The following is a 19,963-nucleotide window of genomic DNA, read 5'->3' as shown; positions in this document are numbered from 1 at the left end:
AAACGACGAATATCTTTAAGAGAAAACACCGGTTGAAATCATTGAGGAAAGAAAGCAAAGACTTCGCATGAGTAGGATGGATACTCAATTACGGACTCCGGATCCGAGAAGAAAAGGGTGGGCGGGTGGGAAAAGAAAACAACTGAGGATTGAACTCAAAGATGAAGAGGCTCGAGTCTACTTGACGAGAAATGCACCGGATGAAAAGAGCTGAGAACCAACGATCGGAAAACCAACTGCGTGAACCTAAAGAAAAATTTGAAGGGGAAGAGGAGTAATTCAAAACACCTACGTCAAGATTCCTGACCAGAGCGACGAAGGGGCTGAGGAGTAAAAAGAATTCCTACTCTCCGATATAACTAGACTCCGAAAACAGTTTTCTTCTAGACTCAACAACGGCCAAACTACACGATCAATCAAGGGGGCTCCTAGGGTCGGTCGAGGCTCTGATACCAACTTGTCACGCCTAATATGCGACCCTATCCAAAAGGAACTCGAAGGTCCCACCAAGTATAGACCCGCATATTGAGACGCTTTTGCAAGGTGGATATCATTACATCAACATTACATAATAGATGGGGATACATACAAAAGGCATACAATGCCACATGAATACAACATCACAAAACATAAGAGCATCATTCGACTACGGATGAAACACAAATAGAAACTCGAACGACATCCACCCTGCTAGCCCAGGCTGCCGACCTGGAACCTATCCCCTGATCGAAGAAGCAGAAGAAGAACTCCAATACAAGCAAACATCGCTCTCGTGTCATGATCATCGCACAACCTGTACCTGCAACTGTTGTTGTAGTAATCTATGAGCCATGAGGACTCAGCAATCCCATTACCATGGGTATCAAGACTAGCAAAGCTTAAAGGGAAAGGAAGGGGTAAAGTGGTGAGGCTGCAGCAGCGACTAAGCATATATGGTGGCTAACATACGCAAATAAGAGTGAGAAGAGAGCAAACGGAACGGTCGTGAAGCTAGCAATGATCAAGAAGTGATCCTAAACTCCTACTTACGTCGAACATAACCCAAAGACCGTGTTCACTTCCCGGACTCCACCGAGAAGAGACCATCACGGCTACACACGCGGTTGATGCGTTTTAATTCAGATCTGGTGTCAAGTTATCTACAACCGGACATTAACAAATTCCCATCTGCCTATAACCGCAGGCACGGCTTTCGAAAGATTATACCCTGCAGGGGTGTCCCAACTTAGCCCATGATAAGCTCTCGCGATCAACGAAGGATATACCTTCTCCCAGGAAGACCCGATCAGACTCGGAATCCCGGTTTACAAGACATTTCGACAATGGTAAAACAAGACCAGCAAAGCCGCCCGATGCACCGACAAATCCCGATAGGAGCTGCACATATCTCGTTCTCAGGGCAACACCGGATGAGACTAGCTACGAGTAAAACCAACCCTCAAGTTGCCCCGAGGTGGCCCCGCAGGCAGCTCAGTTCGGACCAACACTTAGACAAGCACTGGCCCGGGGGGGCTAAAACAAAGATGACCCTTGGGTTGGCCGATCCAAGGGAAGGGTATAGGTGGTGGTGAGGCAAATGGTAAAACCAAGGTTGGGCCTTGCTGGAGGAGTTTTATTCAAAGCGAACTGTCAAGGGGGTCCCATAAATCACCCAACCGCGTAAGGAACGCAAAATCCGGGAACATAACACCGGTATGACGGAAACTAGGGCGGCAAGAGTGGAACAAAACACCAGGCAAACGGCCGAGTCTTCCACCCTTTACCAAGTATATAGATGCATTAATAATATAAGAGATATTGTGATATGCCAACCAAAATCCTGTCCACCATGGAGAAATCTTCAACTTCACCTGCAACTAGCAACGCTATAAGAGGGCTGAGCAAAGCGGTAACATAGCCAGGCAATGGTTTGCTAGGAAGAGTGTCAAAGGTTAGAGGTTCATGGCAATTTGGGATGGCTTGAAGAACAAGTGATAGGTAATGCAGCATAGCGATAGAACGAAGCAACTAGCATAGCAATGGTAGTACTGAGATCCAGGGTAGCGGTCATCTTGCCTGAAATCCCGCTAGGAAGAAGAACGAGTCCATGAAGAAGACGAACGGATGAAGCCGAACCAAGCATAGACGAACGAATCCTCACGATTGCAACGAAACGGGAACTATCGAGAAGAAGCACACAACACGGTAAACACACCACACATATACAAGACATGATGCACAACAAGCATGATGCATGACAAGGCTACATGAAGCTACTCATGGCAAGAGATGATGCAAACAAGAACAACACCTCAAGGCAAGTTTAAATGAGGTCGGGAACAGCATATAACAATTCCGGTAAGTCCTCATATGCAAATTTCGAAGTTAGTCCAGATCTGAATAAACCTTATGTTCAAGTTGTTAAACAGCAAGTTAAAATGCACCAAGATGATCTACACGAGATTCTAGTCAAGTTACATATAAAGTTCATTTAGTTCGGAGCTACGGTCTAGAAGATATGAGCAAAACAAGTTAAACATGGCATTGATGCAAAATGCATACAAACATCAAGCAAACACCCCAAAACAGGGGTGCAACATGATAATATGAAACTACATGCAATTCTAAGCAAGTTTCATATAGATCACACTCAAAACGGAGCAACGGTTCAACACATACACTCTATACAAGTCATAACAACAATCTGTCCAAAACAGCAACTAGGCATATTGCAAGCATCAAAACAATATGCTACAGCACCACAATATGAAAACAAAAGGCATGGGCATGATGTACAGGTAAAGCAAAAACATGAACACTGAGCTATCTCTAGAAATCACTAGAACAAGCTCAAACACACGTGGCAAGATTGCAAACGATAACAGTTCAGACTTTGCAGAAAATAACATTTGGTTGCAATGTTTAGAGCTATCAAACAGCATGTTACAGGAACTTATCATGGCAAACAAAGGCATGACATGAATCTACTAAACCCATAGATCAAAAGTCCCTTACTGACCATGAGCCAAAAAGGATCAGAAAATATGATGGCACCCATGTAAACATGGCAAGTTATATTACAGATTTAAACATGGCAGGAACAACGATAAGTAGGCATGTAGATGAGCTTGTGCAACTCACTACAGAGCAATACATGGCATGGCAAGGCAACCAACAGTAAGAAGACATGTTTATGAAGCTAAGCATGGCAATAACAAGTTCATAGGGTGCATGTAACACTAGCAACAATCATGGCAACAACTGAACTTAATGTTAACAGGCTGACAGCAACATTATTTAGCAACTTTGGAGCAAGATTACAACAAGTTACAGCAAAAGTAGAGCACGAAAATGACATGCTATACTACTCCATAATTGCAACCAGGGGCATGAATGGCTAAAGGATAACCATATGTTCAAAACATCCTTACTGAAGTATCTCAAAATATGCATGAATCTCTCTGTAGCATCAAGTTTACATGACATCAAAATAACAGCAGAACAGGGACTAAAATCAGCAACATTACGAAGCCTAGTTTGCATGCTTGTGCTAGTCACCACATTGATCATAAAAATACATGGCAAGCACCTCTGTAAAGAAGACATGGCATAGTTCAAAACACATGTAGACATCAACCTCATAGGATGCACACATCAAACATGGCAAAAATGACAAAAGTGCATGTTATAACAGTTTCAGCAGATTAACATCATGAAGCACTCTTGCAACGATGATTCAGGCATCAAGATGAGCTCAAATGAATATGATGCAATGGAATGAAATGAAGTACTCGTTGAGGCGAACAATTTGACATATTACACGCACAAAACGGAGCTACGGATGCAGAGATATGATGCGATAAACATGGCATGATAATATCACAGATTTGGGGACTTAGAGAAAAAAACAACCTCCAAAAGTCAACGGGATGGAACGGTTCCGGGATGGAGTTGGCGCTGTTTGGATCCGCGAGCGGGTGGATCTCATCCACCCGCCCAGATCCGGTGGGGAGCGAACTCCGGCGAGGATGGCGGTCTCCGGCGAGGTCTTGGCGGCGCGGGAGGCGCGGAAAGCGGCGGCGGTCGACGGGGACCGAAGGGGCGGCGCGGAAGCCGAGGACCGGCGGGGCGGCGCAGGAGCCGAGGTCCGGCGAGGCTCATGGGCACGGCGATGCGCCGGCCGACGCATGAAGGCGGCGGTAGGGCAGAGGTCGGCGGGGAGGCGAGGGCGGAGGCGCAGCGACCGGGGGCGGCGGCCGGAGCTGGGGACGGCGCGGGCGAGGAGCTGCGGGCGGCGGCGGCCACGGCCAAATGGCCGGCGGCGAGGGACGAGGCCGGGGCGACGGCGCTGGCGAGGCGCATCGGCGGGCGACGTCCGGCGAGCGGCGGCGCGGGGCTCCGCGAGGCGCGGGAGGCGGCGGGGCGTCGAACCGGGCCGGGCGGGCCCCGGATGGGCCCCGGCGGGCCGCGGCGCGGTGGAACGGCGACGGGCCATGTGGCGCGTGGAGGTTGGCTGAGGTCGGCGGGGCGGACATGTCCGTCGGCGGGCGGACGTGTCCGGCGGCGGAGAGAGAGCGAGGCTAGGGTTTGATCTGCGGAAATTTCGGGGGAGGCACCTATTTATAGTTTCTGGGAGCTAGGAGAGTCCAAATGAGGAGCGGTTTTCGCCCACACGATCGTGATTGAACGACCGAGAGCATGGAAGGGGTTTGGATGGGTTTTGGGCCACTTTGGAAGGGGTGTTGGGCTGCAAAGAGAAGGGGGGTTTCAGCCTACGCGGTTAACCGTTGGAGTACCAAACGACCTCCAAATGGCACAAAACTTGACAGGCGGTCTACCGGTGTTATACCAAGGCCGCTTGGCAAGACTCGGTCCATTCCGAGAACGTTTAACACCCGCTCACAACGAGAGACTAAAAGGGGACGCCGGAGGGCATAGGAGCGCCGGATTGCAAAACGGACAACGGGGAAAAGGCTCGGATGCATGAGACGAACACGTATGCAAAATGAAATGCACATGATGACATGATAAAATGCAACACGCAAGCAAATGACATGGCAACGGCGATGAATAACTGGCAGACACCTGGCGCATCGAATCCGAGGCGTTACACCCTCCTGACCCCGCGTGGGTTGTCTCGAGCAGAGGTGATGGCCCTGATCTTGCCACCCACACCCTTCTCGGCGAGCTCCTCCTGGTGCACCCAAGTGGGGTCATTCAGACCCTCATACAACCACATGGGATGCGCCATAGCCCGCAACAGTTGAATCCACCAACTAAGGAATGTCTCCAGTAGATCCATCCCGTTGACACCGGCATTCACAACCCCGACCATGGCGTTCGCCAGGATACCCACATCCACCTTCTCTTTCGTCTTTGATGTGAAAGACACGGGGGCCCTCACCCTCTCCGCCGAGTTCGGGGGAAGGCCCGACTGGCTGTTGGCCCCGGGGATGTCCCTACAGTAGAACCAAGTGCCCTTCCACCCCTTGACAGAGTCGGGGAAGCTCATGGGGAAAGTACTGCCGCCCCTGAGCTAGATCCCCAAGCTTCCGCATAGCTTGGTGACATGGATCTTCTCGCTGGCCGGCGAGTCCTTCTTCATGGTCATGGACCGGCATGTGAAAATTTGCTTGAACAAACCCCAATGCGAGTGACAATCAATGAAGTTCTCACAAAGAGATATGAAGGCAGAAAGATGGACGATGGCATTCAGAGGAAGATGATGGAGCTACGCCCCAAAATAATCTAAGAAAGCACGGAAGAAAGGGTGAGGAGGCATCAAAAAACCTTGCTCAATGTGGGTGACCAAGAGGACGCGCTCGTCCTCCTGCGACTTCGGCTCGACCTCGCCCGCCCTTGGACATCTCCACCCGTCTACTGAGATGAGTCCCTCCGCGGCAAGGTCCTCCAGTCGCTTCGCAGAGATGCGTGAGGCGATCCAATCCCCTGCGCCGCAGCTGCCAGGAGGGTCGGAGCTCCACGACGTGGCCTTCCCAGCCTTCTTCACCTTGTCTAGCTTGGCGGTGGAGTCCTTCGCCATTCGACTCGAGCTCGCGTGTGCGCTGAATGCCAGAGCGGAGGAGACGGAGTGCGAAGAGCTCGAGGGGAGAAAGGGGGTCTGGATTTACCCTAGACCCCCCCCCCCAAAAAAAACTTTTATACCACGAGTGGAATCGCACCGCAAATCCTCAGCCGCAGATCCCTGGATCGACGGCAGCCGCAACGATCGCGCGCGCAGGATAACCGCGGTTCCAGGGCGAAAACAGAGGCGTCATGCCCCACTTTCCCCATTAAGCCACGACTTTACCCTTCTGCGCGCACGTCCGATTTTGAATCCCAAAATTTCCGCAACAAATCAACCCGATTGATTGCTCACCGCTCCTTTCCTAAAGGACACCAGTCAGTCCGACTGACCACCCTTCGCGGGTACCCGTGCACTCAGACACGTAAAACACCCGACTGAAGTCATCTTCAGGATCACGATGGGATAAGCTTGACGTCCCTCCGTGGGTTAACTTGGCCCTTTCACTAGGCTCAACGACGCTCGCCTCATAAATTTGGACTCAGAGATGGCCTGCGCTGGCATTCCCCTGGGATAAGGAGTGACGTCTCTCTGGAAAGTCAGCCCACGCGCCGACATCATCACTCGAGTTTCATGGCATGTCCTCACTCGGACCCCTAGTCTATCTCTCCGGAGAGATACATGAATGCCGCCAAGTTTTGCCCAGCGATCAACATTGTCCGATCACTTGGAAAACCTTTAGTCCAGAATCCGTTGTGGTTTCACTCAAGGATAACTGATGAGATCTAATGTCGAATGACCTGAACCACTCGGGCCAATCCAAAGACTCAAATCACCCGTCCGTGAAAGCCCAACCGATTCGGGGGCTAATGATGGGGTCACCTACTACTAGTAGGGTCAAGTACATGACATCTAAGGCCCACCTAGGGTCCCACACCATCATTGGTAGGTCCCTGGGCCGTAACCGCATTCGGATGCGTACAACCAGAAATCCACTTGGATACACCGACGGCACTCAGACATCTTCCCTCTAGTCGGGCCAGCCACCACCACTCGGACAAAAAAGGCAAAGGGGGCGACGTGGGAGCTGCAACGGTCGAGTAGTCTTAAGTCGGGCTTTAAGCATAGTCATGACTACCGTCACGTGTAACTGTTGTAGTTGTCACTATTAACACATGTGACTGTCGTAGTTATAGCCATTAATCACCCTTGTAATGTGGGAGAAATGGGGCTACGGCGCACTCTATATAAGCCGCCCTCCTCCTCCTAGGCAAGGGTTCAGCACTCCCTATAATCACATACCCCGAGAGAAAACAAGCCTCCGGGAACGAGACGTAGGGCTATTACCTCCACCGAGAGAGGCATGAACTCGTATAGACCAGGTGTCACAACTACGTCGTAGCTAGGCTTTGCCCCTCTTTCGTACCCCTAGTACTCATTGTCAGGATCGTAACCCCGACACCGAACGCATCCATGGAACATGCGAGGAGACTGGTGAGGAGTGCTCCGGCCTCTCCCGATGGTGGCAGCGTGTTAGGAGTCGGGGGGGAGAGAGGAGGCTGGATCGCGAGGCCCATAGCCGTGGAAGGTTGCGCATAGGAGGTGGAAGAGGAAGGTGGGAGGTGGCGGTGGTGGTGGAGGAAGAGGAGAAGGAGGACGTGAGACGGTGGAAGGAGGAAAGGAGTGGACATGGGCAACCGACAAAGGGGAATTTTCTGGAGTGCACGGGATATGCCAGGAACGGAGAAAATATCTATCATCTGCTTACCACGCAGTGGGGAGGGGGGGGGATTAAACCTGTCCAAAACACAAAAACCAGTGAAGAACCTACAGTAAATACCTGGTTTTCTAGGTGTAGCTACGTTCTACTCCCTCCTTCCCATAATATAAGGTGTTTTGTATATTGCATATATGTGTTGTTAACACTATATGTTAAAAGAGTTGCATACAATGGAGCAATCAGAGGGTGTTCTACTTCCGTCTTATTTTATTTTGGCGTACAAAACGACGGGGCAATCAGGCGTACAAAACGATGGGGCAATCAAAGGGATGCGCTCCCAGGTGCCTCTACGATGGGGCAATCAAAGGGATGTGCTTCCAGATAGCTATGTTTTCGTCTATCCCATAATATAAGATGTTTTGTAAGCTCCGTCCCATGATATAATAAAACATTTTTCAATCTAAGAGTTTTTTCTTCTTCTGCCGTAGCAACGCATCAGCATATGAGCTAGTATATAATATATGTATAACATTACATAAAGGCTTGATGGTGTTCTGAGTCATCATACACGGTAATTGATAATCAACCCCACGGCTCGGACCTATGAAAAGGGAGTTCATCTGCTCACTCCCTAACCTCATAGTCAGTGGAGACGAGTGCAAAATCTTGCTCTGCCACCGACCCCATCCATCTCACCAAATGAACCAATACTTGAAACCTAAGACTACCTCAGTAGGGATGTATATCCAGACAGCGTGAAAAACACACACAAATCCAACAAATCTGGTAGGAGAGATTACATAGAACTGCAGCACTTGCTCTTTGGGATCTCCTGTGCTGGGCCTGGGACAAGAACCTTCTTGCCGGCCAGCGGCGGCGCAGCACCATTGGCCTTTGGGTCGGTCACAATGTTCTTCTTGCTGTGGATCTTGAAGATCTCTGACAAGACAGTCTGGAAGGCGCTTTCGACATTGGTGGCCTGCAGCGCAGACGTCTCCAGGAAGAAGAGGTTCTCCTTCTCGGCAAACTCTTTGGCATCCTCAGTGCTAACAGCCCGCTCATCTTCAAGGTCGCTCTTATTGCCAACCAGCATGATGACAATGTTTTTGTCTGCATGACCTCGGAGTTCCTCCAGCCAGCGAGGTATGTGGTCAAAGCTCTGGCGCTTGGTGATGTCATAGACTAGCAGAGCTCCCAAAGCGCCTCTGTAATATGCGCTCGTGACAGCTCTGTACCTGCAGTAATTGAAACGACCAGCATGTGAAGTTGGTAACTGGGCGTACAACAACGTTGAGCAAACATATCGAATAGTAGGACACTAAAGCTTCATGCTTTAACTAGAGAAAACCACAAATATTTTCTCCAACTCAACCAGCTAGGAATGTTGCCTTTTCCTACCCACAATTCACAACTGCATGTGTAGTATAGTTCTCTAAAATATAGCATCCAACTATAGAGCTTGTAGGACGCAACCTATTCCACAGAATACAAGTGCAAAAACCAGACACAGTTTAAACGAGATGGAAAAAGTAAAAGCAGCCAGAAACAACAAAGCTCTGGTGGCAAAAAAATAGATATGTAAGCAGCACATGACCTGGTTTTAGAGAACAAGTTACAGGAGGAAAAGCTAGTGAAAGCATTTGAATAAAACATTGCAAGAGTTGTTCATTCTTGTAGCCTACAATAGGAGAGCTTCTGAGAACACCCAAAGAAATTGTTACAAGTAGTTGCCCAATTTTGGAACTTTGAACTATAAAAATTTGAGGGTAATTATGCTTGTGTGCAGTTCAAGAGATCGGTGGCAGATAAAAAGTGGGTAACTAACAATGGGCTACACGCTTGCGTGGCAAGACAATTTAATATATATTGTTATATATTTTTTCTTTAGAAAATGTCATGCAATCAACCATCATTCAAAACATATTTGAAATGAATGTCTCGTGGAAACTGATCACACCTCAATGGTAATATTGCTGTTAAGTGCACCAGCTTGTTATGATAAACATGACCAACATAAGGCCAAGTGCATCATGTTTATCTTCTTACTAATAGTTTTTTGATGAAATTTTCACTAACTACTCTCCTACTTGAGCCTCGTGATCTTTCTGTGTCCACCCACCTCATTGGATTTGTCAAACTTGGATTTGTTATGATGATTTTCAATTGTTACAGCGTCATGCATCTCTATGCTTCCTCCCTAGTTAATCTTAGACTTAACTCTATGTCAAGTGACCATCTATTATCAAATATTTGACAATAAATCATCTCACTTACATCACCAACTGCTCTTTCTCATATTGTCTATGCTGTTTTGCATTGACCTTCTTTAGCACAACTGAAATGTCCCATTGCATACTTCCTTAATTCATTGCTTAAAAGTTATCTGCTTGTTTTTCAAGTCCCTCTCATCATAGTTTTTTTTTTTCCTAATCATGCCCCTGTTTTTGCTTATTTCTCCTACCCATGCATTCAAGGTTATTATCAGTCAGCCTCCTCACCTCATTTCAGCACCTTCTGGACTTAAATTTAGGCTGATGTTTATCATATTGCTAGACATGTCAAACTATTATCTTCCAAAAATAAAATTATAAGTGCATATTCACTGGAAAAAAAATGCACATATATCTTACTCGCTTAAAGCCACCATTGTGTCCGCCTTAGCAATAAAGACAAATACTGCCTCCGATCCAAATTAATTGTCGCAGCTCTAGTACAACTTCTCCGATACAAATTAATTGTCGCAGCTCTAGTACAACTTTAGTACAAAGTTGTACTAGAGCTACGACAATTAATTTGGATCGGGGGGAGTATATGATTTGCTATTTGGCAATTTATACGATGCAATACTTGCTCCGCCCACGTAATTAGATGGCGTTCAACATATTGGCATGGTTTCCAATATGCATATTTTACCATTGTTTTTTGCAGCCACATGCTACTAAATAATTATAAAAACATTACTAATGATGAATGGTACTATGAAAGTTTACTTTGCCAATATTTTTTTTGTATCTGTTGGTAGTCCAACTTAAAACAAATCGACCACGCACATTCTTGGAAGCCATATACTTTCAAACGAGGGGCGAAAATATGTGAAAGTCATATGTTTACGAACCCATAAGGACCCTAAACCTACGTACAACATGTTGATTAACTGCTGACTTAAGTCATGATGTCATTACTGTTATGAAGTGAGCCTATATTCCATCGGGCCAACAGGCCAGCACATATACATGAAGGGAAATAAGCAAAGAAGCCCCTATACAATATGATAACTACACACACAGCACAACCCTGTTCTAACACCCCCCCTCAAACTCAAGGGGGATCTTGGACACCGAGTTTGGACAGGAAAAAGCTGTGTTGGGACCATGTCTGAGCTTTCGTCAGAAAATCAGCAAGCTGAAGCTCCGAGGGCACATACTGAGGGACCACAATTCTGTCTTGCACCTGAGAACGAGTGTAGGAGGCATCAACACCGATGTGCTTGGTGAGCTCATGCTTAACAGGATCACGGGCAATGCTGAGTGCCCCAGTGCTGTCGGAGAGCAGAGGGGTCGGTGTAGCAGTGGAAACACCAAAATCCTGAAGAAGCCATCGTAGCCAAGTAATTTCTGCAGTCACGGACGCCATAGCTCGCAGCTCAGCCTCAGCACTGGAGCGAGATACAGCATTCTGCTTCTTGGTCTTCCAGGCAATCAGGGAGGAGCCAAGAAAAACACAATAGGCAGAGAGAGAGCGGCGATCAGTGGGATCGCTGGCCCAGGTAGCATCACAGTAGGCCTGAAGCTGAAGAGAGCTGGAGCGAGGGAAGAATAAGCGACGAGTCACGGTACCACGAAGGTAACGAAGAACACGAAGAAGGTGACTGTAGTGAAGTTGAGTGGGAGCAGAGACAAACTGACTTAGAATGTGCACAGCATAAGAAATGTCAAGACGAGTGATGCCTAGATAGACAAGGCTCCCAACAAGATGGCGGTAGCGTGTGGGATCTGCAAGGGGTTCACCCTCACCAGGACGAAGATGGAGACCAAACTCCATAGGAGTGTCAACCGTGCGCTGATCAGTGAGGCAGGCACGAGTGAGAAGATCTTGGATGTACTTCTCTTGAGAGAGATAAATACCCTCAGGGGAAGAAATGATCTCAAGTCCAAGAAAGTAGCGAAGAGAACCCAAATCAGTCATCAAGAATTGCTCATGTAGACGTTTCTTCACAAAATCAATGAATTGGTGGTCAGCCCCTGTGATAATCATGTCATCAACATAGAGTAGTAAAAGGGTGCGACCGCAAGGAGAAGTGTGAATAAACAGAGCAGGATCATGAACACTAGCAGAGAACCCGATCCTTGTGATGACGGCGGAGAAACGCTCAAACCAGGTACGAGGAGCTTGTTTCAGCCCATAAAGAGCGCGCCGAAGGCGACAGACAGTGCCATCAGAGACAGTATAGCCACGAGGCGGCTGCATATAGACCACTTCCCGCAGCTCACCATTCAAGAAGGCATTCTTGACATCTAATTGAGAGATGGACCACTGCCGAACAGCAGCAACAGCCAAAAGAGTGCGAACAGTGGTCATGTGAGCAACAGGAGCAAAAGTCTCATCATAGTCACGACCATACTCCTGCTAGAAGCCACGCGCAACAAGACGAGCTTTGTAGCGCACGAGAGAACCATCTGAATGTGTCTTAACCTTGTAGACCCATTTGCAAGTGATGGGTCTAACGCCTGTAGGCAGGGGTACAAGGTCCCAAGTGCCTGTGCGCTCAAGAGCATGAATTTCCTCTGCCATAGCATGCTGCCATTCAGAATGAGCAGCAGCCTCACGATATGTAGACGGCTCAACAAGAGTGGTAGCAGCAGCAACATAGTACGCAGGAGGCTGGAGAGTGTGGCGATCACGCAGATTATACCGAGGAGCAGGAGGGGTAGGTGGTTCTGAAGGAATGGGACCCAACAGGGAAGGAGTGGAAGTGGAAGTGGGCGCATCCGAGGGAGAAGGGTGCCGAGCACGACGGGAGTAGACAAAAGGAAGCGGAGAGAGAGAGGGGAAGTGGAAGGTGGCGCATCAGAGGGAGAAGGGTGTTGAGCACAACGGGAGTAGGTAAAAGGAAAAGGAGAGAGAGTGGATGGCTCAACCCGAGTAGGAGAGTCAGGAATAGAAACCTCATCCTGTGTAAGCTGAAGCTCATGAGCAGACACAGGTGAAAGGCTAGGAGTGGACCTACCAGGTGACCATAAAGGTGAAGAATCAGGTAGAGTCAAAAAAGAGAGAGGCTCGACTAACGACTCGGTTGTGGCAGTAGAAGAATGACGAGGGTAGAAGGAGCGAGACTCATCAAAAGTGACATCTTTGGAGATTCTCAGTCTTCGAGCAATAGGGTCCCAGCAACGGTAACCTTTGTGCTCCAAACTGTAGCCAAGGAAAACACATTCAACAGATTGAGCAGTCAGGACAGGAATACTGAGGAAGGGTACCCTGTTCAGCAAGGAAACCACGAAGCGCACGAGATAAGTACTCGCCAGCCGAATCAGCACGAAAAACTCGAACAGAGGAATCATACTGAGTGCGAACCATGGTAGCAAACGACTTGTAAATTTGAAGCACTTGACTACGAGATGACATAAAGTAGATCCAAGTGTGGCGAGAAAAATCATCAATGAAAATTATATAATATTTGTGACCCCCTTTCGAAACAAAGGGGGCAGGACCCCATACATCAGAGTGAACAAGTTCAAAAGGTCGTTGAGAAACAGAATTACTAGAGGGATATGGAAGTTGTATCTGCTTGCCAAGCTTACAACCCATACAAGTTAGTGAACTATCACCAGATACAGACCCTAGAACACCACTCCTAACCAAAGAAGACAAGCGAGAGCCACAAATGTGACCCAATCGATGATGCCACTGAGCGAAGGATGTGGTGGAGGTGGCAGCTGAAGCAAAAGGGGTGGTGATGTCCGACTGGCTAGAGGACGCAGCGGAAGGAAGGCGCAGCCAATCGAGCTCCCAAAGGCGCTGAGAGTCATGGCGCCGAGGACCGATCCCAACCAGAGTCCCCGTACGACGATCCTGAACACAACAAGAGTCAGAATCCAGAATAACACGACAACCCAAGTCAGTAAGTTGACCAGCAGATAGAAGTTGCATAGTCAGTTTAGGAACATGAGAAACGGCAGGGACATGAAAAGAAGACGTGGAAAGAGTCCCTCTTGCGGCAACAGAAAGAGAAGTGCCATCTGCAGTCTGAACTGTAAGAGGAGAAGGCACGGAATTGACAGCACAAAGATGATCTCTGTGTGGTGTCATGTGGAAGGAGGCCCCAGAATCAAGAATCCAGGGCAAAGATGTACCTGACAAAGAGTGCGGTGGTGGACCAGACGTCTGACCAGCAGAACCAGCAGAACCTGAGGATGGTGCAGAAGCAGTAAGGCGGCGCAGCAAGGTGAGCATCTCCTGGTGAACCTTCTCAAGGGAGCCCTCACGAAAATTAGAGGAGCCTCCCGAGTCCTTGTGAGGACGGCCACCACGGCGACCCTGTTTCCTCCTCTTGATACACTCCGTGATCATGTGACCATCCTGCTTGCAGTAGTTGCAGAAAGCACTAGTGGAGGTTGTTGCCACCTGTGTAGAAGAGGGCACACCAGGCAGCGGTGGTGGAACGCGGGCAGCCAGGACTGCTGAAGAGGATGGCAATAAGCCCGTGCTCCGTAGGCGCACCTCCTCAGATCGCACCTCAGCAAGGGCCTCCAGAGTAGAGAGCCGAGGATGGCGTGCCAATAGCTGAGCACGACTCTGCTCGAACTCCGGCCGGAGGCGAGTGAGGAAGTCGTAGAGGCGACGAACCTCCAGCTTAGCTTGTTGCCGCACACAACACTGACATCTGCGACAAACATCAGCTCCCAGAGAGTCCAATTGGCGCCACACCGCCGACATCTCCTTGTAGAAATCATCCACAGTAGCATCTCCCTGTTGTAGTTGTTGCTCTTGACGAACAACAGAGAGATACATGGCATCCCCTGTAGACTCATAGCGATGGCGAAGGTGCTCCCACATCTGATATGCAGTGGTAAGGGCCACCACATCCATGGTGAGATCAACATCCATGTTGTTCACCAAGATAGAAGAGGCTCGAGCATCATCATTTGTCCATTGCTTGTATAAGTGGAGTTGATTCTGATACTCTTCAGTGGCCTCTTCAAAAGCATCTAGCATCTCACGTTGCTTGGTTTCATCGGCATCAACAGGGAAGGCCAACTCAGCTGGAGGAGTGGGCAGCAGGGGACAAGGCAGAGCACCAGAGAGGTGCTCCCAGACCAGCTGGCCCCTCATGTGCAGCTTCATGTGCTGCACCCAGTCCCTGTAGTTCTGTCCGTTGAAGATAACAGGACATCGTGGGACTGGGACAGCACCGGTGGTGGTGGAGGGCGCCATTGCAGCAGAGCAGCAACAGCAGCTCGTTGAAGACCAGCAGCAGCAGGAGGCACAACTTGATGGCAGCAGCAGACCAGGAGGAGAAGAGCAGCAGCAGCCGCACTTTGAAGAGCAGCAGCAGCAGCTCGTTGAAGAAGAGCAGCAGCAGCAGCTCGTTGAAGAAGAGCAGCAGCAGCAGCAGAGAAGAGGAGCAGCAGCAGCAGCAGCTCGTTGAAGAGCAGCAGCAGCACGTTGAGGCGGCGGCGCCGGCCGGGAAGGACGGCGGCAGCAGCGGCCTGGAACGGCGGCGGCCTGGACCAGCAGGCGGCAGCAGCTACCAGGAAGAAGAGGGGAGAGGCTCGATGAAGAGAGGAGCGGCGGCCGGCGGCGGCCGCGGCGGCGGCGGCGGCGACCAGAGGCGGCGGCGGCGGCTGGGGAACCTAACCCTAGCTCTTATACCATGTTATGAAGTGAGCCTATATTCCATCGGGCCAACAGGCCAGCACATATACATGAAGGGAAATAAGCAAAGAAGCCCCTATACAATATGATAACTACACACACAGCACAACCCTGTTCTAACAATTACATCTAGTACATGCTGGGTCTAATTGGTTCTATTGGTGGCTCGCTGCTGGTTTTGTTTGTTTATTACTTTTATATAGGACTTCTCAAAAAAAAATTGTAGCTCAGAGATGTGTGCATAGTTTGATTTTAAATCTCTAATATTATAATTAGGACCCAACATAGCAGTCGATGTAGCAGATAATTTGGTCTATGGGGACACGTGTGGTGGCTTGTTTGCCCCTTGTTTTAATAATAGAATAATAATAGATGAATTGGAAGTTTGGAACTTAAAGACCATATCAGGAAAGTAAAGTACAAACACAGCTAAAGGAACTAAACGAATTCTTTAGCTTGATGGAACAGTTAACCATCACATCTATAAACAAGAGACGGATCCCAGAAATTATAAACTAAATATTTGTACCCCAAATCTCCTGATTGGAAATCACAGAAGAGATCTAAGTCGCATTTTTTCGACTTCAAGAATAAATTATGCCTTAGTTTTGGCTCCATTGAAATATTCAAGAAGTGCATTATTTTTTAGGGTGTGTCTAGGGCACATCTAGATGTGCTCTAGTTATTGCACATCTAAGTGAGTGAATCAAGCATAAAGAGGAAAAAGAAAAAAGAAAAAGAAAATATCGACACGAATCTCAATGTAAGATCAATGACATAGGACTTAGATGTGTAATACTTATGGCGCATCTAGATGTGCTTTAGCAAAACTGTATTTTTTAAAGAAATAAGCCATAAATTATTAAATTTAATGCAATACTTGGTTTTTTTTCCACAAATAACAATGTAATACTGATACTTTAGTTAATTTCACTAGTATGTCAGTCCAACAACTGTCAACTGGTTTCACCCGCAAAAAAAAACTGTCAACTGGTTGCACACTATCATAAATAACTAACTCAGAAACAGGCATATCAATGTTTTGGCTCATTCACAAAACATATCAGATTGTTCTTCTACAAGTACAAGCACTTTGGCCACCCTTTTTCCATGAGACCGGGGGAATGAGCGTGGCATGACCTTATTGTTTGCAATTAAAGAATCTAACTCAAATGAGTAATGAGTGAGAGACGAGTCACCAAGTTAATGACTGTAAGGTAATCAAACGATCACATGTACACACGTTTGATTTGCAAATCAACTTTGCTCCTCCTGTCTAGTCAAGAATATTAACTGGATAAGGACTGGTAGGTTCGTGAAAATTTGTTAACTTGTTTCTCAAGCACGATCTAATGCTTTGAATAGAAAAATGTCATTCGACATCACTGAATAGGACATATTGAGGATTCACATGCCATGAGAATGTATACTCTTTTCCATCAACAAACTTAAAAAAAGAGGATGTGCCAAAACTCTAGTGACTCATGTGCAACAGTACCAGGTGTTTGCACCTCAAAAGTGAAATAATCTTTCTACAAATTTAAATTAAAGGCAGAGATAATAGGGGAATACTTTCTTCAACTAAAAGAACAGATGTAGCTGATAAGGCAAAGTATCATACATTTTCAATGTTAACCCATCCTATATTCCTATTATTCCAACTTGCCTAATGCCAAATATATTCATCACCCATTCAACCAAAAGACTGTACTGTATCTCACAAGTCACAAGTAAAAAAACACTTAAATACATACATACAATATCCAATAAAAAATCTTGATTACCACCCATACCTTGCTAAATTTGACACCATTTACCGAAGCTGTTTTATTTAGTAGTAAATTTTCCATCCGTGGTTACAAAATCTCCTCTCCATCAATCCAACTAACAAGACACACTTAATCTTAGCGGCCAGACTTAAAGCTCAAGCATCGCATGGTGGATCTATGGTCTGTATCAAATTACCCTGCCCATTTGGCAGAGTGCAAGGCAAATCATCCACTTCAACCACGGTGGAGTAGAGATCTACTCCCTCCATTCCGATTTACTCGTCATGGAAACAGAGGGAGTACCATTTTAACAACCGTACGAAATGTAAGCTGTACATCTATAGTGACCAAGACATTCTACAGAGCGTAAGCGCACAAACAAGGTAGCGATATAAACGTAACAAAAATTCGGACTAGTCTGAACCATAAAACGAGAGCGAACTGTGTTAGCTCACTACTCGGCAGTCGGCACCAAGCAAGCCACACAACGAAACACTGAGAAATCCTCAGGGAAATTGCCATGTCATGGGAGGGGGCAGATCTAAGCGAAAAGATGGGATGAAATCGAAGTGCAGGAGAGCAGTAGGTTCTTGCCTCTCCTGGCCGGCGGTGTCCCAGATCTGGGCCTTGACGGACTTGTGGTCGATGACGAGCGTGCGCGTCTGGAACTCGACACCGATGGTGGCCTTGGAGTCGAGGCTGAACTCGTTGCGCGCGAACCGCGCCAGGATCTGCGACTTGCCGACGGCCGAGTCCCCGATCAGCACCACTTTAAACACATAGTCCACCTTCTCCCCGCTCGCCATCGTCTTCGCTCGTGCAGAACGGCGGCGTTGGCGGCAGCCGGAGGAGTGAGCGAGCGAGGCGCGTGGGTCGTGGAGCTGAAGTGCGCGTGGGCGGAGCGCTGCGTGTCGGAGGTTGGGGTTTTGATTTGAGTCGAAGCGAGGCCAATTTTCGAGGCTTTTTGCCCACACTTTGCCATGCATTTTTGTCAAATTTGTTTAAGGTTAGTTCATCAAAATGAAAGCCACAAGTTGACAAGCCTAAGAGAATTTTGTCATATTTTTTATGTGTATACCATGTGGGGTCTAAGTGTGGCTTGCCTAAGGTGTGGCTTGAACCAAACACTCACGTAAGTTAGTCAAATTTACCTAACTTTAGATGTGGCAACCTTTGTTAAAATTAGTCACAAAGCAAACAGCCCCTTCGTGTTTTGACCCTTTGGCGAAGTTTAGCCCGATCTGACAACGTTTGAAAATATTTCAGGATTTGATCTTTTTTACCACGCGCGTTCACAATGATAGTGTTTGCATAGCCTACTGCCAGACCTCTAGACGTAGGTTAATAGCAGTTGCCTTCAGACTGTAGGTTAACAACAACCACCGTCAACCAACTGCTTTGGGATGGACGTGTCCTAACGACACTATCGCCGGTGTGGACAGCGGTAAGGTGGTCAAATCTATCACCACTCTCCTTGACGATAGGGTGTGCCAGGTCCTGTGTGTGCGTCAGGTTCTGTAACAGGAACGTGACGGGATTTTACTATAGGGTTTTATACCCTACCGCCATGCGGTCTGGCAGTAGAATCCCTTGTAACCGCAAATCGCAAAGATTTTGCGGTAGGCTATGAGAACCTACCGCCACAGCCCTGTCGGTAGGGTCCTCTGTCACTTATTTTAGAAGAAATTGATCATTTCAATTATAAAAATGAATGATAGTTCAACGTAGCAGTAATAGTGTTTGCCAATCAAAATATGATCATCTCACACATTATAACATATGCATCACACATCGATGTAAATGATAGTTCAACACATCAAACATATAAAATAGGTTCACACGTTCAACATAGTAAATAGGTAGGAAATCGACAACACCAAGTAGTTCGACATAGCAAACAAGTTCTCGTTCACAACTCAACACAACTAGTTTAACTAAGCGAGTTCAACATGACCATATCACTTGTTACTCCCCCTCTTGGCGGTATGCTCCTCGTTTCTCTTCGAGCGGGATTCATCCGGCTTCTTCGTGCGATGAGGGCGCTCTTTCTGAAATGGGGATGGACTCTTTCAATCCTTCTTTGACTATCTCCCCCTCTTGTCCTGGGTTGGTTGGGTTGGCTGAGTCGGTGGAGGTCCGTCATCGTCGTCGTACTCCTCCTCCTCATCACCTCCTTCCTCGGCTTGCTCCTCATCCTCCTCTGTCTCGTCATCTTCTCCCTCGTCCTCCTCAACGATGCAAGACGACGAGGCGGCATGGCTAGAGGAAGCTCCGCCGGCGTGGCTCGATGAACTTCCATCGGCGTGGCTCGATGAAGTGATGGTACGCCTGGACCCTCCATGAACAGGAACATGGACATCGGCCACGCTAGCGCACCCAAGCATGCCCACTCTCTTACACAACGGGTCATGAACTTCTACAATAGCAAACAACGAAGAACATAATATGGATCAACTTTAGGGTTACAATTAAACTACAAAAATTAGGAGGCTCGATGATATCTTCACTATTTCCCTCAGCTTGTTGTCAGATTCCACAGTCCCGGGGTCATAACCAAGCGTGTCCGAGCCATAAAAAATGCTTCTGTTAAGCTCC

The 19,963-nt window shown here is 47.8% G+C and overlaps 1 protein-coding gene across 1 annotated transcript; it reads right to left on the bottom strand.

Moving 5' to 3' along the window:
• Positions 1-8,209: 8,209 nt before the first annotated feature.
• LOC119331193 (ras-related protein Rab11D-like) lies at positions 8,210-18,289 on the bottom strand. Its single transcript, XM_037604367.1, has 2 exons — positions 17,963-18,289; positions 8,210-8,959 (listed from the first exon to the last, which is right to left on the bottom strand). Exons 1-2 carry the CDS (start codon positions 18,172-18,174, stop codon positions 8,521-8,523), a joined length of 651 nt encoding a protein of 216 aa, XP_037460264.1. The 5' UTR covers positions 18,175-18,289; the 3' UTR covers positions 8,210-8,520.
• Positions 18,290-19,963: the final 1,674 nt, after the last annotated feature.

This window comes from Triticum dicoccoides, chromosome 1B (assembly GCF_002162155.2).
Source record: "Triticum dicoccoides isolate Atlit2015 ecotype Zavitan chromosome 1B, WEW_v2.0, whole genome shotgun sequence".
Classification (NCBI taxonomy): Eukaryota; Viridiplantae; Streptophyta; class Magnoliopsida; order Poales; family Poaceae; genus Triticum; species Triticum dicoccoides.
Note: the sequence above shows the minus strand (reverse complement) of the source record. Positions and strands in the feature narration are given on the sequence as shown.